Here is a 19,132-nt window from a genome sequence, read left to right as displayed (position 1 = left end):
ATTATCAATAGCAGCTATCTAATAATAATGTAACATACTAAATAAAAGAGTGTATCAATTTAGCCATTTCGAGTTTTTCCAGGGAACTGTTAGTATTAGGGTTTACTAGTTAAGACTACATCTATCAAGCATGTGTATGCATCTACAATACATAGGATACATAAGGTACATTATGCATTTTATTCCTAGTAATGGTTGGTTAACTGCAGTGAAAAAACATTTTTATTAAACTTTGAAAATTAGTGTAGCGATACAGACCTTTTTGGTAGTGTAAATCATTTTTGGGATAGTGAAGGACATAAAGTCATCACCCTTGTGAAACAGCAAAACACTTCAACAGAGAGTGTACTTTTTGCAGTTCTGAGTACAGCTACTTCAAGCTGATACAAAAACCTCCCTTTGTCTATGTGAGGAATCATTGCACTGTCCAGTCGGATTTGCACAGAAAAAGTGTAGGCTTCTGAAATGGGAGACTACAATAGCCCAGTTGAAACCCAGTGTAACTGTAGCTTTTACCCTAGAAGCAGCTGTCTGCTAAAGAACAAGATTGTAACAAAACACTACAGGAAGGCATTTCTAAGTGGGATTATTAAAATGACATTTTCACTGAGTAGGAAAAAGCACCTGATCTGTAGGCAAGCGAGGGTGACCGTCCCTCCTGTTTGGGCAGGACAGTCCTGTATGTCAGTTGCCATCCTGGCATCCTGATTTATTTTGTCAAAGGGTTGCCCCATATTCCATTTTTTCACTAGCCGCCTGACTTGCCCCCCACTGGACGCACACGGCAGCACAGCTGCCACCTGACTTCCCCCGAATGGGGGGAGCCAGGCCAAGGGGTGGCGGAGTAGCTGCCACCCAACTTCCCTAGCAGGGCAGCAGCCTAGTTCCTGATGCCCCAACTTACGGGGCAGCCGCAAGCCACAACCGCCCCCCGCCATCCCCCAGCAGGGTGGCAGCCCCACGGGCAGCCACCACCTGACCCCCAGCTAGGGCGACCATCCGGCCTGTTCTGGCCAGGGTGGCAGCATCCCCCTGTGTCCCACAGCTGGCGTAGGGGGACAGGGTCACCCTAAGGCGAGCCCAGTAAGAAGTTACCAGGGGGGTAAGAAAAAAACCCTTCCTCGCCGCGGAGCGCCGCGCTCCGGCCCCCCAAGCCGCGCAGAGGCCGCTCAGGATGCGCCTGTGACTCCCCGGGACTCAGGTCTAGGTGCGCCCGGCTGCCCGCGTGACACCGCCCCGGCGAGGCAGGGCAAGGGCCCCGGCCGGCGGGGAAGCATCTCTCCCGGCGCCGCTGCGCTCCGGCCCGGCCTCTCCCCCACACGCCGGCCGGTGCCGAAAGTTGGCCATGAAGCCGCGGACCCCGCCAGTCACCAGAGCCCCCCTCCCTCAGGCCGCCTTCATCCGCCCCCGGGCACCCGCGCGGGCGTGGGGCAGGGAGACCCCGAGCGGGCGGCCCGCGACAGCCGGACCCCAGCGCCGCAGGCGGGGCGCAGGAGATGCCCGGGGACGTTGGCCTCGCCTGCCGCTGCCTGCGCCGCTGCCCCGGTTACCTGCCGCCGCCGCGTTCCCAGCTGCTGCCGCCGCCCGCGGCCACTGCGCTGCTGCAGCCCCGCCCCGCAGCCGAGGCCGGGGAGTCGCCGCTGACGTCAGCGCGGGGGAAGGGGAGGCGCGGCTCGGCCAGTCCCGGCGCGCCTGTCACGGCGGCGTCTCAGTCGCGGGGGGCGCTGCGGCTCTGGCGCGGCTCACGGCCTGCCCGGCCTTTCGGTCCCCCGCCGGGAAGGAAGCCGGCTCGGTCACCCCGGCCCTTGGGGCGCCCATGGGGCCCACATCCGCGGCCCAGGCCTCGGCCTGGTTACCTGCCCCCTGCCCGAGTCTCAGGGGCAATGGCCGTCCCCGTCAGCCTTCGCCCCGGCTGCTAGGCCTGGCTCCTCAGCCCGGCGGTGCCTGGCGCGGGGGTACCTCCAGGGAGCTAAGTGCTCCCAGCCCTTTGGTGTAGAGAGGAGGGGGCAGGGCTTCCGCCTCCTCACCCAGGCAGCTGTGAATGCATCCGCTGTAGCCAAAGCCCAGACACCTTGAATCTGGCTGGCTCAGATCACACTACAGGAAACCCTCCAGTTATGGGGATTTGTGTTCCTGCAGCCCCCGTGTAACTCGAATTTTCGTGTAAGTCGCAGGGACAGGAACCAGGCTGTCCCTTGGTCCCCGGCTCCCCTTTGCTTGCACACCAGGAAACTGACCAGCCCAGCAGGGCTGGTCAGTTTCCTGGCTGCTTCTCTCTGCCTTCCCCCAGCAGGGAGTGGGGGTAAAAGACCTGGAAGGCTTTTAGCTCACTTAGCTGACCAGGCTAAACACCCCTTCCCCCAGTGGCGCAGCTGTCAGCCTGACAACAGCAACGAAGGGTCCTGTGGCATCTTATAGACTAACAGAAAAGTTCCGAGCATGAGCTTTTGTGAGCACAGACTCACTTCATCAGATGTTGGTCTTGGAAATCTGCAGGGCCAGGTGTAAATAAGCCAGAGCAAGGGTGGGGATAACAAGGTTAGCTCAGTCAGCAAGGGTGAGGCTTTATACCAGCAGTTGATCTGGAGGTGTGAACACCAAGGGAGGGGAAGCTGACAACAGTGCAGCTGGAAGAAGGGAGGAAGAAGGGGCTTCAGAGCAGGGTCAAGTTGTGCATAACTCCCTTTCACCTAAATTAAGCACAACTTGAAGCTGCTTATTTTGAATCTTTACTGTACACCCCTGAAGTCAGAGGGGCATGGGCTTGAGCTGACCACACCAATGAATACCCAAGGACCTGGGTAGGCTTGCACTGCTCCTGCTGAACCCCATCCTGCTTTGGCATCACTGTTGTCCCTAGTAAGGAGAGCTAGATTAGAGCCATCTTAGGTACACCTACCCAAACAAGAATCACACCTTCCTCTGCAATGCAGACATGCAGGATTTTACTACATTAGCTAAGAAATGGTAACCTCTTTTCTTCCTGAAAATAACTGTTTTCTCTTATATGCAATATTGTAGTGCAGTTGGTCCAATGACAGTAGAGACACAGAAGTTATCTCACCTCTCTCTTCTCTCATCTGTTTAGGCCCTGATCCTTCAAAGTCTTAAAATGCTTAATTTTACAAATTGTGACTAATGCCAGTAAATTCATTACCCACAGTACAAAAGGTTAGAAACATCCATACATTTTTGCAAGATTTAGGGCTTGCGCACACTTGAAAGTTTATTTGGATTAAAGTAGGGTGTGAATTCTGATTGCCATAGTTAGTGCTGATTACTGTGTGGACACATATTCTGAAATAAGAGCTTTATTATTTCTTACTTTTTAATTCTTCAAGGCAGGAACTGTCTCTTAAGTCTGAGTTGCACATCGTTATACCTATATAAAAATTGTCAATTTATGGGTGTGCTTTTTTTTAAATCTATGCCATTATATTGTTACAAACCGTCACCTTGTGAATGCAATTATGCCAGTATAAAAGTGTTTATATATGTATGCCTTATTTCCATTCTAGAATGGGAATAACTTATCCTGTACAGCACACTTAGCAATATAATTGTATCCACACTACAGGCATTATGTAATGTTCACTATACCCTTATAGACCATAGTTGAAGCAGTTCAACTTTTTTTTTCTGTAGACAAGGCCTTATTAAGTGTATGTACAATGCCGAACACGATGCTCTGATCTCAGTTGGAGTCTCTAGACACTATTGTCATGCAAACAAGAACTTAAATTATTTAAATTACACGATTGAAATACATATTTTTTTCTTTTGACTATTGCTTTGTTTAGCTTTTGTTTTTACTCAGCTTGGTCACTGAAATTTACCAGACACTTTTAATTCAGTTTCACTTTGAAGTTCTGACATACTAATGTACACTTGCAAAATGTAAACTGAAAATATTTCAGTTAAAGTATTACTTCATTTTGTGTAAAGATTTTATTAGTTTTTAGAAAGAAAATATATTTGGACCCTCAGCTACGTGGCTGTGTTTCTTTAATGTGTAAGATTTGTTTTATTTCTTTCCATATCTTTAGAAGTGCTACTCTTACAATAATGTTTCCAAGAGTTAGCCTTTTCTTTCCCTTGCCCAGACAAATCTTTGTTAGGCCTTCAGTATATTCTGCCTTGATTCCTAAAACATCGATGTTTCTGAAATCCCAAAAAGACACACTACCCCATTGCTCACAAGATGTAACCATCAAAATCATTTTCATTGCCTGCCATGTGATCATGTCACTCTTCTCTTTGAACGTCTCCATTGCCTCCCCATATGTTATTACATCAGATTTAAACTTCTTTTCTCCACCTTGCAAGTCCTGCATACTTCTGCCCCTCCCTAATTGTTTCGCGTTGCTTCTTTGCCCTCCATTTCACTGCCTTTCCCAACTTTGTCCACTCATTCATCAGCTTCTCTCACGACATGACCAGCCTAAGCTTTTGCTCCAAGCCTGTACACTGTCCTCCCTAAATCCCTCAAAACCCTGCTTCTGTTATGCTGCTAAAGTAAATCTAATTAATTTGTATTAAAAAATCTGTTCTTTTTTTCTCCTAACCTCTATATCTTTCTGTCCTGAGATTGGAAGGTTGGGACCATCTTGTCTTAAATGGCTGAAAAACTCCCAGAACACTGTGGGTGCTATCATATGCAAATAAATAATTGCAAAGTAAGTCTTCAAACTATATTTTGCACTTAGGACCTGAGGTTTAGCTATGCCTGCTGCTTGTCGCTATCCTAGTAGAATTTAAAGCATCTCCTTCCCCCAGGATTTTTCCAAAATAAATAATCTGTTATTTGTTTATAGAGGACCAACACGGTCCTAGACGTTTTATGGACAATACAAAATGAACATATGTATGATTAAAAGTGGCTACTTAATTGTGCAAGTTGGGCGGAGCACAGCTGGAGATATATCCTGTGTCCTGATTAACATTCTCTCTGTCAATAAAACAAGTCCTGACCAAGCTTTTGTTCTCTCGATCACGTGCAGTTCCAGTCACCAACTGCATAACTGAGCTGCCCATTCTGCAATAATCGCCATTCGAATTGTGCCTGTCTGACTGAAGTGCTTGGGAGCATGGATCACGTTCCCTGTCAGTAACCATCCTGCTTCAGGAAAACTAACGATCCAACCACTAGACCAAACTCAGTGACAAATCCTGGTCATGTGCAACCTAAGGCACATTGTGCAAAAGTAAAAAAGGCAGGGAGTGAGGTTTTACACACCTCTACTTTCTTCCCTGAAAGTATGTGAGGAATAAACAGCAGCCATACCTGTTCCATTTTCATGGCATGTCTGGACAACAGACACTCTGGTATTGTAATTGAATTCTGGATGCCTTTCAAGTTTCACCAGATGGCAGAGTTACAAGTATATACACTTCGTAAAACATTCATTCATTACATCTTTTCCAATTTCATAGTTCCTTCAAGTGCCATTGCACATTTATTAATTTATTTGTTTATTCTCAATGGAAATTTACATGAGCAATTGCTACTATTGAATAGGCCAGTGGCTACTTGTGACTTCTATTATCACAGGGACTTCTAATTTATGTAAATATAATCTTTTACTGTTATCTTTTCCCCCAGCCCACCCTTACTTGTCAGTTTCCCCACTTGTTACATCTACTTTTAATCCAAAATTATGAGTGATATTGGGCAGGGACTGTCTTTGTTTTATTTATTTGTATGCTACTTGGAACAATGAGTCTCTCTAGGCGGTACCACAAGGCAACTAATTTCCCTCAACATGAGGGTGGAAGAATGAAGCTCTTTGTTAAGTGCCAGTTTACATCCTACTTAGTATGGGCAAACATGGCACAGATTAAGGGAAGGAATAGAAGACGAGGCTTCCAAATGGGGACTCGTGCCTGAGAATGGGACTGGAGTATGAGAATTTATCCCTACTTTCACAATATTACACTATCAGTGTGGAGTAGAGTTGGGGAGGATAAGGACTATATGCACATTTCTAAACAAAATTTTACTATGGCAATTCATTTGGATCTTATGGACAAACTTATCTGGCATCATTTAAAAATAATTAAGGGTTCAAGTAAATTACAATATTTTAAAATTGTTGGAGAACTGGAGTGACGCTTTCTTTAAAACATTACCATTGGAGCAGTATTTGTACGTGCTATACAGGCCTAATCTTGTTTTCCATTTACAAAAACATACACAGGTATGGGTAATTATTATCTAGAGGGAAGAACTCTGTGTAAAAGGAAAACTGAGTTAAATATAAAATGTGCTGAATAATTAAACTCTCATAGCAAAAACAGGATACACAAGGCCAGGAAATTATTCAACAAAATTTATTTAATGTATACAAATGGCTCAGTGCTGTTCTCCCGGAAGGGGTTTTTCCCCTATAAAACAAATAAAAGTAAGAAAGTAATAGTAACTGTACTTTGGAACTTTAAGATAAATGGTCCTGAAGCAAGGGTGAAGAGGTTGCAGTTACCTACACTGCTACAAGGAATTATCTATGAAAACTAATGGCAGAGTTCAACATCTCACACTGCAGATTTAAAAAAGAAACAACCAAACAAACACCCCACAATTAGTCAAGTCAGTAAATGCAAGTTCATTTTCTGTTTTGGAATAAATGATTTTTTAGAATATACTGAGTCACTACGATTTGTCCCTGTGTAGTCTTGGGATGATGACACCAAATTTATTTTATATAAAACATTTCAATTTGTTGTGGAATTATTAGTGTCAATGATTTACAAAGAAACAGAGTCTGGAAAGGTGAATGCAAGCAGTCCTCATTAAGTGAACCTTGCAAGGGCAATTCTTTTCATGGTTATTGCCCTGTTAACAAGATACACTTTGTGATAGCTAAAGTTAAATGTTTGAAAACCTGCTGTTGCACCTGAATGTGGGATTTAACGCTGGAAATTTAACTCTGGAAAGGTCCTCATGACCTTCAGTCCCATTTCCTGGTGAGCAAGAACATAACTATCTAGTCACTCACTCTGGCTCAGGTAATTTGAAACATAATGGAGGAGATAGTAATGTTTGTTCTCTAGCGCTGTCTGACTCCTTTTTTTTAAGAAGCACTGTCTTCACACAGGCTGAAATAGGAGTGCAAGAATTTTGAACAACATTCTAAGAAAAAAACATCAAGGAAATGTCAACATAATTACCTCTTACCTTCTCTTCTGACCACACCAGGGAGATAATGGCAAAAAGTATTTCAAGCACAATTAAAAGAAGATATTGAATGAAACTACGGAACTTGGGTCTAAATAGCGACTTCCCCCAACAATAGAAGATAGGCCAGACAGAGTGGGTTGGTGGGACCCATTTTCACTTTACAGCATTTTCAGGAAGTCAACAGAGTATTTAGTGGAGAGAGAGAGAGAGAAACAGTTTAACGGTTAGATGGAAGGAAGTAATATTTACATGCCAACATTCAGAATGTTTCTAGAGACCTTCTTCACTCAAATAAAAATACTAAATGCTTTGCTCTGGTACTGGGAGAGCACACATGGAGAAATATAATTCAAGATTATGTGCAAGCGGGACATGCAGGCAAAATGATCACTGACTAGAAAGACTTCACAACGTTCACTGTTGACCACATGGGACCATTGTGACGAGTAAGAAATAAATCAGCACAGTCCTTCTTGCGTGAATGATACGTACTAGAAAACCTACCAGGCTCCTGTAACTGTAGTAAAGGGCAGAAGGCCCTTGAGAGAAAGATTACTACAGACTTTATCAAACCATATCAGTATCAATCAGATTGCCTAATCTGTGTTATAATGCTGCTGGATAGCTATTGCTAATAGTGTGCTATTCATGGGAAGTTAATACTAGGAAAATCTGGTTTCTTCATGGAAAGGGGTAGGGAATAAGACTATACTGGACTTGGACAGAATCCCCTTGTAGACCATTTCCAGGAGTCACTGGTCCAAGGTGATCCTAGTCCAGGTTTCCCAAAAGTAAGAGGTGGTTATCAAATCAGGGAAGCTGAAAGGAAAGGGATCCTCAAGACCCAGGCTCTCAATACTAGAATCAAATTTACCATCTGGTGGAAAACACTGACTGTGCAGAAAAGGAGAATGAGGCAGAGGGACATCATTAATGGAACCTTTGCTTCTTATTGGAACTCTGAAGTCCTTTGATCATTGCTGTGAAATTTTGCTTTCTTCCCTCCTTCTTGTAGTTGGGACAGCCAGGCCCTGGAATTTAAGCTAGTGTTGGTATCCTTTAATGTGTGGAGAGCCTAAGCTGCACAGACTAGGCTTAATATATAGTTCAGAAAATTGTTTTCTGCCTCATTTGTAGTAGAAATTGGCCCTTACAGCTGAAGTTGCAGTGTAAAATATCTAAAAATCAGGTTATAAGCATCTTAAATTGGGCACCAAGGCTTCCGACAATTTCTACTCCTGCTCCCCATTAGCAAAATGAGGAAAACACCCCTCAAATCACAAGAACAACATGAAGATGGATTAATTGAATGTGTGGTACACACAAAAGCTATGGTGATTAGCACCATCAAGAAGCCTCTGAGGAAATTAATAATTCTTTAGTTAGAGTAGGATTTGAATAATGTGCATTAAACACAGGCTACGTCCACATGCTGAACAATGAGGATAAAATGAAATTGAACAGCTGCTCATTCAATGAGCATTGTCTATCTTGTGCAGAAATTTTTAAATCAGCATTTCCTAATTTGTGACTTCCTGACTTTGCAAGCTGAACATCCTTTTCATATATATATTTTGATGCAGTAGTACAGGCAGGAAGTTTCCTAAGGTCACTTAGATGGGATGAGGCTTTTGTATGCCTTCTTACAGCCTTTTATTGGGCCGGGGTAACTAAGAGGGATTATATTATGGGCTTGGTTCAGTGTGGTTCATGAGAAAGGCAGTTTAACTCTGAGAACAAAGTAAATGTTTTCTTTCAAGTCAGAAGCATGTTTATCTGTTTACATTTTTGTGCACCACAGAACTACATTTAGATTCATTTTCTCCCAGAAGTGCAATCAAATGATGTAATAATCTGAGCCTAATCCTTTTCACTGGCCTATCTAGTTTACTTGTATTACAGACATGCTATCCGGCATGTTGCGGTATAGCAGTTACATAGACATTCCTGACTGAAGCAACATGGTGTGAAAATTTACATAGATAAAATAATTCTGCTGCTCTTTTTAGTACTTCCATTAAACATCCAACCTGTAGTGGCATTTTAAAATCTCCAATCAAACCTGAATCATATTCGTATTGCTCTATGAACAGCTCAATCCTTTTGAACCTTATCTAGGCGATCATGAAGCTTGTGTATTTTATGTCAATGCAAAATGAGAGTGGGAGCATATTATCTATTTTATGAGCTGTAAGGTAGGAATATTGATTTTTCAGTCTGACATAGCTTTATTCAAACATTTATTATACTCAATAGTAGGATGTTTTGCTAAAGATCTTTGTATTTTAAATTATTAAACTCCATCTAATCAGTATAGATGTAAAAACACTTAAGATTGGCCTGGTATGGTATGGTATGGTATAAATCAGGGTGAGCAAAGTCAGGGGTGAGCCCCCTCCAGGGGGCATGAAATTTTGTAAGTGGGGGCATAGCACAATCTGCTGCTGGGTCTCCTGCTCATCTATCTCACTAAAAATGTTGAAATATGTTACTGGTTTTTGTGTATTGAGTCCCATTAGTAGAGTTTTTACATTCTAGAGTTTTTTTTTGTTTTTTTTTGTTTTTTACACGTTACACGAGCCAAAAGTTTTTTCTTTTTTCATATGAACATAACCAAAATTTCTGTTGGTTTAGATTATATTAGACAGCTGGGGGGTATGGGTGCCTGCTAATTGCAGTGGGGCGCAACATAAAAAGTTTGCTCATTCTTGGTATAAATGTGTGTATATGTGTATATAATATATATATAATATTTGTTTAAACCACACATGAAATGCATCTTGTTTTAATCCCATCCGATTTTTAAGATTAAGTTGTCCCAACAGTGAATTTTTCTTAATCTGCATCTCAAAGACATGTGGCACCCGACCTTCAGCTGACAAACTGCTGAAGCACCACTGACTTAAATTACCACCAGTGGAAAATCTGCTCCACCATGTAGGTTAGAGCATACAAATGCACGCATTGAAATAATAATTTTACATGAAAAACGGACATTTACAAGAGATGCTCTGCAGCTCTCCCATGGGCAAATATAGTATATAGCTGGGACACACAGTACATATAGGATATTCCAATAAAATTAGGTCATTTACTAATACAAGTGAAAATGGCTAATTTTAAAACCCTAAGTAAATACTCTGTCCCACTTATGAAGAATATGTTTTCTTTTCAACCCCATGTTCAGCTATTTCAAGTGCACATGCAAATACATGCAAATCTGGAAATTATTTCCCCTAAGGGATTTAAAGAGTAGACTAAACTCAAAACCGCAAAATAAGAATTTGGGGCAAGTTGGGGAAAGGTAGAAATGCTCAAAATCAGACCAGTCTCCTTTTCTTGTATCTCTGAATACTTCAGTGGTTTATTAAGTTGTTTCACTAGACTTTGTTTATTCTTTCTGCTTTTTTATTCATATAAACATTTAATGAAAGAAAAATATATTCTCATCCTTTAACGATAACAATGAAATGATCAGTTTTGAGTTATTTAACACTCAGATGCAGAAACATGATTATCTCATTGACAAAAATAAACAAACAAACAAACCACCACTGACTATGGATACAATTTTGTCACAGTAAAATTAGGCAAAATTTACAGGACTTCCCTGGGTGAAAATGTATACACCCTGGTAACAATCAGGCTATATGTTCACAGCAGCTACAACAAAAATGTGTAACAATTTAACAGTGAAGTATTACAGCCCAGGTGTTGACAGTGACCTACAGGCTGAGTGACACAGATCAGGGGTTGAAGGTAGCACTCCCTCTCCAAACCCCATATTGCCTGGAGCGGACGCCTGAACTTGCTGACATCTCTTAAAGTAATGGAATGTGTAATCCCCAGGACAGAACTGTCATATTACCAATCAGGTTTATGTCAAATTAAAACATCTTGACAGGACTCAGGGTGCGAGGTTAGCAGTTAGTCATACGTTGAGCCAACTGGATCTGAGTCCATAAGACCCAGACCAAAATCCACAGTCATTCTTGAGTACAACTGCACTAAGTTGGGTCCTAAGCGCCAGAACACATCTTTCATCACACCAAGCAGGCACAATGGTATTAGAGAAATGGGGATTTGCCTTGAAAGAATCCTGAGAGAGCAAGCTAGGTCACTGTCATCTTGACCACAGGGGTTATGGTCGGACATAGCAGCAGAGCAGGTAATGGCGGTTATTTCCAGAGGCAGGAAAAGGCAGTCAGTTACTGCACTGAGACATTGAAGCTACCTCTCCTAGTACATCCCAGGCTTTGGGAAATTTTCCACATCAAAGCAACTCCATAGCACTTTAAAAAAAAAAAAAAAAAAAAAGATGGCAAGTTTCATGCCTAAAAGAAGCAAGGTCCCTCTTCTGGGATTTCAAGTCTTAAGGGTGCTCCACACCTTTCAAGCATGGGTACCCCATAGAAGGTGTACTCGTGCAAAGTATAGGCATCTTTATATGAAAATTTCATTATATGATGAGTGTTGATCGACAAAAAGACAAAACTAATCTTGGTAAAGAGTATGAACACAGATGGTGGAATCTGAGAAATAATATGCTGTATTTGTAAGTTCAAAAAGCTGAGGGTGTTCATGAGAAAAAAAAAAAAAGTACATTTGTTTATTTTTTGAAAACAGAGGAAGAAGGTTTCATGACCTCAAAATGAAAGGATGGTTTTCTTCCTTTATGGTGTAATACACAACCTTTAATTAAAAACCAAGCAGCAGTGCATTATTTTTAAATGAGGAAGGATTTTTTTAAAATTATTTTTTCACTGAATCCTTTGATGTTAGTTTCCAGACCAAGAGAAGAGCGTGGTCATTTTCCCCTGTGGTAGATTGTCCTTCTTCCAGTTTTTGGTGCTTTTAAAAAGTGTGTGTGAGCATGTGCGCTTAAGCAAGAAAACTAAGAATGTCATAAGGGACCACTTAAATTTCATCTCTGCTTTTGACATTATTCTCCAAATGCTTACCATACCAGCATGAAATTTTTATGCAAAAGTAATCTAAAACTCTTATAAGAATTCTTAACTGTTATTCTATCCAACATGAAAACCAATACAACAGTTACAGCTAATTAGTTGGGTATCTGATAGCTTTCACTGAACAACTGGGTCAGGCTACTTTTCAAAAGTATTAGTAATGCTAAATGTTATCACCATGTTTTAAAGGAATATGCACGTAAACCCTTCAATTTTTATGATGCATATACATATAATTAAAATGGGTATTTATTCATTTTTGCAATAACTTTTGTAAAGATTGGTTCCAAATGGTCATTGTAAAAGACCTAACTCCCTCCTTAAGCTATTAAAACATGCAATTCTCTAAAACAAATATACACAAGTTTCTACAATCTGATTCAAGAAAGTGTTTTAAATAAGTCAAATTCTTAAATCTGCATTTTTCTATTAAAATTTTATTAAAAAAATAAAAGATTTTCCATGTTCAACATATGTATTATCTTGCTGCATGACTCAAGACTTTTAACATCAAAATGATAAATCAATTTTTTTTCCCCCCCGACATCCAAAGTAGGGAAAAAAGTTGCAGGCCGCTTTTAGTAAGAGCATGGAAATAGTTCTAAAATATCAGAAACCCTGAAAGCCGTACCACAATTATAAAAACAAAACAAAACAACCAGTGCTTTATTGATCATGTTTATATATATAAAATTTAATCAGAACCTTTTATGGGGTGAGGTGGGGTGGGGTGGGGGAAGGGAGGAAACCTAGACTAAGAAGGAATAAAATGTTTTCTATTAACATTTTCCCCCCATACCTTTGATTTCACTTAAACTTTTACATCCCTAATACCAATATAATTGGCTATCCAGTAAGCATTAGGCTCAACCAGAATGCTTACTGGGTACCTGGTTAACCTTTCCCAAAAATCTGTCTGCATTGGGCTGACTAGTGGGACCCTGCCTGGAATGGCCCTGGTGGGCAGGTGAGACCTAGGTGACACCATGACAATGCTGGAGCAGCTCCAGTTTCATCCATAGTGGGCAAGATGAGGTGCAGCAGCCTCCACAGATGCAGCGGGACCACAGCCTCGGCTGCCCTGGACCAGCCCACCAATGATTAATCAGTTAATATAATTTTAAATTATATTGATCGATATTTACATCCCTAATTTGGATAAGCAACTAGTCCCAATTTTTAATTGTGCTGTTTATTTTCTTGCTATCCATCCGGTCTTCATTTTGACCCTTTTTTAATTGTAGATTTTCCCCAGAGAAGAATGTAGACTAGGACTAAAGTGATGTGCATTTCATATTTAATATTATGCATAAATGGTGTTATACCACACTTGTATGCAAAGGCAAATTTCTTTGTATAGGTGTTCCGTAACGTCTGCAAGTAGCATTCACACTTTCGCAGGCCCCTTTGTGATCCAGGATTCATGCATGGAGAAGAGAGACTGTGGGAGTGGGGAAAGAAATGAATAGAATCTTCCCCAATCTCTCCCAGCCTAAAGTCGTATCACTTTTTGTGCAATCCTGATAATGCGGTAAACCCACCCTTCAAATAGAGTTGCTGTTCAGGACTTCCTTGGTAGTACAGGTCATTTGTAGCAATGCTGTTGGGTGTCTAGTATGTGAAAAGCTGATGTAGAAGCACAAGCTTTGCTTGTGGATGGTTCAGAGCCTCAAGGTGCTACATCTACAATACAGAGATCCTTCAAAATAAGTTCTTCTGAAAGATCTCTTCCGAAAAAACTCATTTTGAAGGAGCTCGTCCACACAGCCCACGCTCTTTTGAAAGAACGGGCCAGGGATCGAAAAATCTGGTGCCATGAGGACTCCTCTTTCTAAAGAAGAGCCCCACAGAGCGTCGACACACTTTCTTTTGAAAGAAGCTTCTGAAAGAAGGCGTTCTTCCTGAAACGGGAGCTAAAGAGAGCTTTTGAAAGGAAAGACGCGTTCTTTTGATTTACTTTCAAAGGAACGCTTTCTGCGCGTAGATGCTCCATGGCATCTTTTGAAAGAGCTCCCTTTTTTCAAAAATCTTTCAAAAGAACTTGCTAGTGTATATGCCGCCAAGGTGATTTCAGCAGATCCATAAGGCTCGGGAGCAGGAATTCCCTGCTTCTTTGACAATAGGAGAAAGAGGCACCAAGGCACATTTGCCAAAGATTGTAAAGAAAACACCATAGGGTAGGGTACAGGGAACCTTTGTTTTCTCACTGCTCCTGAAGATATTTTAAATTGAAGGGGGGGAAATTCTTCATCCTTATATATAAATTAACGTTAAGGAAACACTGAATTATACAAGACCATTCCAACAACAGTTCTTAGTCTCTCATCTGCATAACAAAACCTTTTTAATATTTAAAGGACTGTGCACGGTAGTGGCTTCAGTCTGTACTACAAGAAATGGTGACATTATAAGGCTGGTCTTTTATATTGTTTAAAATCTGATTACACTAAGAAAATATCAAAATAAATGTCTAACAGTTTAGTTTGATGCTACCCAGAATCAAGAACAAACAAATAAGCAAGCAGTGAACACTGATATTCTGTTTTTGTTTTTTTGGTGTAGACATTACAAAAAAGTAATTATACATTTGTAAATGTTCATTACTTAGATAAAGCACACATGAATGTGACATTCAGAATTGCAATATAGAAAATGTTATGTGGGCAATCTGCTATTCCAAGTACACTTACCAAAATACAATTTTATAGTGAGGGAAGTTTCAAAATACAACTGTACAACAACTGGGATCCACAAAATATGATTTAATAGTATCACTCAAGATCATTTTATTTGTAACTGTTATAATACTGTTTGAATAGTAATTTCTGGTCAAAGAGAAACTGTGGTTTTTGTCCCCCCCCCATTTCCTTTTTATAAACAGCAACACATCTTCTCATGACCCCAACTCCAAAGCATTCCTATTTAACTATTACTTTGCTTACATTCAGATACTGTTTCCAAGTACATGAATTACTTTCTCTGGGGCCACAGTGCATTTTGACAAATACGCATGTTGTTTGCAGATCAAATCAGAATAATCTTTATGGGCAAATGTAAAGGTCAAAATATGAATTAATTATTTTGCTACCAGAAGATCATTCCCTATGTGTTACATGACAACTTTACTGAAAAAGAAAAGTTAACCATTTCATCCTATAAATATTTTCTTTATTTGCTTTATGTTTAGAAGTAGCTATTTAAGTTCTATTAACAGAAATACATAACAAAAGCTTCCTAACAAGTGAAAAAAATTAATTACAAATGCTGAAAAAGTTGGCCTCATTAACATATGTACAACCTTGTTTACTTAATACGTATCTTCTTGGGAATGTATTCCTTTTATGACACATTTATACAGGCATTAAATTCCCAAATAACTTTTGAGCAGAGAATACTCCAATTCATTAGTTGGGGGCAGACAAAGATAAAATATATTTCAGTTTTGACTGAAGAGCTAACATGCAACAGACGTAATATTTAGTCTGAGCTATTGTTGATAAATGGTTCTGTTCTTTCCTGCAAAGATCCCTCTGTTAAGCTTAAATCTTTCTGTCCCTTCTTTTCTTTGTTCTGCTGTTCTTGTAATTTCAGAATTATATTTCGTATTTCTTCTCGTTTTGTTTTCATCCTGGGGCGTGGAAACCAGTCTGTTAAATTCATTGGCAGCTCAAAATTGAGAATGGGATTCTGGAAAGAGTTCAGCTGAGTATTATTATAATATAATAATTACAAAAGGCAATGATATTAAACACAAGACAATGTAATTCAGAATCTGGAACTATCATCAAAGTGTTCTCTCTCTCTCCATTATGAAGAACTAAGGAATCCCTACAGTTTTCTCAGGGAACTAGATTTTTCAGAATCATATTTAGCTACAATAAAACCAACCAGAAGTCCTTTGGCACCTTATAGACCAACAGATTTATTGAAGCATAAGCTGTCATGGGCAAAGACCAACTTAATCAGATTTGTCAATAAATCTGTTAGTCTATAAGGGATCACAGGACTTCTCTGTTTTTGCGGATACAGACTAACACAGATACTCCTCTGATACTTTAGCTGCATTAAAATGTTTTCCTACATGATGTATTAATGATTAAGCATTTAATAACCAATATCGAATTTTACAGAAATGTTAGGAAGTTACCAATGAGAGAGATATATAAATATAAAATAGTGTGAAAAAGGTCTCAAACCTCTTTACAGACAATTTGATGCAGGAATCACTCCATCCACCATTGAAAAAACACATTCCTTCCTTCCGCCCTCCCCTTCAGGCATCATGGAATGGACTTTTTATTTTTGATTTACACCCCCCACTAACTTTAAATAAATCCTGGAATAACCTGACATACATTAGTGTTCAGTCAGTCACACTGCTTTGGTTGAACATGAAAGTTGCACAAAAATTTTTATTAAGATTGCAGTTTTTTGTCACAGACCTGGCTTTCATATCAGTACTATGAAAACAACATTAATGATTTTGAACACAAAAAAAGCACATCAAGATTTTAATGAAAATTTGGGTAGCCTGAATATCATCATCCAAACTGGAATTTGATTATGACACTTTGGGTTACTACCCCCTGCCCCTTCATGCCTTTTATGACGTAACTGAGAAGGGATTTCAATATTATGTTTAATCTGAAAGAGTTCAGCAGCACAGCAATCTTTACCATTGTACTGGGCACCGCTTTAAACAGCTCAGAAAACAAGATACTTTATCCTATTTCGTCAACAGCATCACTTCCTTTAGCATGACTTTTCTCATAGCACGTTCTGCTGTGCCGACTATATTTTAAGACATCTGATCAAATTTCAACATGGGACAATTACTATAAAACATTTATACAGCACTTCAGGTTTCCATGGCACATTCTAGAACTCACAAACCAATATACAAGTCTTAGAGAGGTAGTTGTGTTAGTCTATATCTTCGAGAACAAGAAGTCCTGTGGCACCTTATAGACTAACAGCTTATGCTCCAAAATATCTGTTACTCTATAAGGTGCCACAGGACTTCTTGTTGTTCTTGAATATACAAGTCTTGAAATCCCTTTCACTAACCCAAGTTTCTCCAGTAAGAAGTATTACCTCACCCACCTTGTCTCCCTAATATCAAGTGATTGACAGAGCTACAACTACACTGCATCTGATAACTGAAGTATTTTACTTTTAATGTGAAGATTAATGTATGGTTAGGTGTAATTACTTTTTATTGTGGTAAGAAAGAGACATGTCATATGTTTCGTAATTATAGTAGCTATCAGTCAAAGCAGTTTTACTTTCAAAACATACAAGTTTTTGAACATGAGGAGAGATGTATTTGAAATAAATCAATGTTTAAGGAGTGGGGATATACACGTGTGTTACCGTTCTATAGATGGTTCCTTTCCCCTATTTCATTTTCTTCATTGTTTTCGTAAAAGTATGAATACATGTAAACCTTAAAAGAGAAGCTTATCATATAAAGTGAAATTCTGGTCCTATGCTAATCATGGGAATTACAGTGCTTTATTTCAACATAAAAAGGATTACTTTCTAGGAACAATTCAATAACTGAACTGCACATCTAGGTGACTGAACTTCTTAAATTCTAGTATAGTCAGAAGTCCAATGAGTGAAGTTACTGAGTATATTCAGAACCTTATTTTCTGGATTATTGGAAGAAAAAAACCTCACAAGAATTAGATCTACTTACTAAGCTGCCACACTGTTAATAGAAACTTTTGTATTTCTAGTTTGTGCACAGCAATGGAAAACATTAATATTTTTCTAAATGTTTTCCTCAGAAAGAGCCATATCATCTAAGCTTTATGTTGACCCACTTCTTCTGTGTGATCATTAAGAAATACTGTTCTTTCCAGAATGGATTTGGTTCACCTTGCAAGCTTATTTCAAAACACCTATACATTCTGCTGCACTGGAATGCTTCCCATTCTTTATAGTAGGTTTTATTGGATTGATTCAGGATACAAAATAAATACCATCATAGAAGTAAACTTACCTCAAAAAAGCTCTCCACATATTGCAGTACATACACTCCACAATCACTGAAGTTGTTCTGTTGTGGCACTTTTGGATTGGAGCCTTTCATGACTTCTTTGGAAAAACTTCTTTTACTACCTTTCTTGACTTCCCATTCTATTTCCAAATATCTGTGACAAAAGATATATCGAAACAAAGACTTGTTTGTTTTTTCTTGTGCAATATTACAACTTTTGACAAAAACAGAATTATGTGCACAGAACTTACTCCCTTAGTATTTTCACAACATTTGACCGGGAAGGGCCTCTCAAGGAGTCCATAAGCAGAATGCAAGGCCTATAAAAAAAAAAAAGTTTTTTTTTTTAAACTTTGGGAAATATTGAGTTTTTTAGAACTATTAGAAAAGTGCAAAAAGTTATATTACAACTTGCTTTGAAGTCAATATAGTGGAAAATAAGTTCTCTCTGGATTTAACACTTCACTAAGCCCAGAAAACTTCAGTAGCTTATTAAAAGGGTCAATTTAAAAGAATGCCAGTGTCTGAAAATTATTTACTTATTAGGTAGGTCTACAGTGTAAAGAGAAATTGGTGGTGCTGAATCTCAGAGCCTGCATGGATGCACCTTGATAATGGGGGGTGTCTGGGGGTGGAGATGGAAGAGAGAGAGACTTTTGCTAAATCACGGCACACCCAAAACTGGATGTGATCCAAGAAGATATCCTTTGCAAGGGCACCTGGAGGCCTTTCATCTTGTCAGTCACAAAGACAAACAGCTGGTTTGACTTGTGGAATGGCTTTTTTTGTTCAATATAAAAAGCTCATGCCCGTCAAACAACCTGGGAATGGAGCCTCTGCTCACAGCTGTTGGCATGAACCTTCAGGAAAGAGACTGGAAGGAATATATCTTGATTAGCATGGAAACTTGAGACCATACTGGGGAGGAATGGTGGGTGGAATCTAATATGCACCTTGTTCTTGTAAAAGATGATATGTGGA

The 19,132-nt window shown here is 39.9% G+C and overlaps 1 protein-coding gene across 4 annotated transcripts in view; it reads right to left on the bottom strand.

The window, feature by feature from the left end:
- Nucleotides 1–10,553: 10,553 nt before the first annotated feature.
- SENP6 (SUMO specific peptidase 6) overlaps nt 10,554–19,132 on the bottom strand; it is a 157,296-nt gene continuing 148,717 nt past the window's right edge. For 3 of the 4 annotated variants that reach the window (XM_074990984.1, XM_074990986.1, XM_074990987.1), the window contains exons 22-24: nt 18,403–18,471; nt 18,155–18,305; nt 10,554–15,834 (exon numbers count right to left, since the gene is read on the bottom strand). In XM_074990984.1, the coding sequence (XP_074847085.1) occupies nt 15,625–15,834; nt 18,155–18,305; nt 18,403–18,471 (430 nt within the window). In that variant the 3' untranslated portion in view covers nt 10,554–15,624. The remainder of the gene's footprint in view (nt 15,835–18,154; nt 18,306–18,402; nt 18,472–19,132) is intronic. The other variant, XM_074990985.1, reaches the window with a different exon arrangement.

This window comes from Carettochelys insculpta, chromosome 3 (assembly GCF_033958435.1).
Source record: "Carettochelys insculpta isolate YL-2023 chromosome 3, ASM3395843v1, whole genome shotgun sequence".
Taxonomy (NCBI): domain Eukaryota; kingdom Metazoa; phylum Chordata; order Testudines; family Carettochelyidae; genus Carettochelys; species Carettochelys insculpta.
The sequence above is the reverse complement of the archived record's forward strand: the minus strand, read 5'-3'. Positions and strand labels throughout refer to the sequence as shown.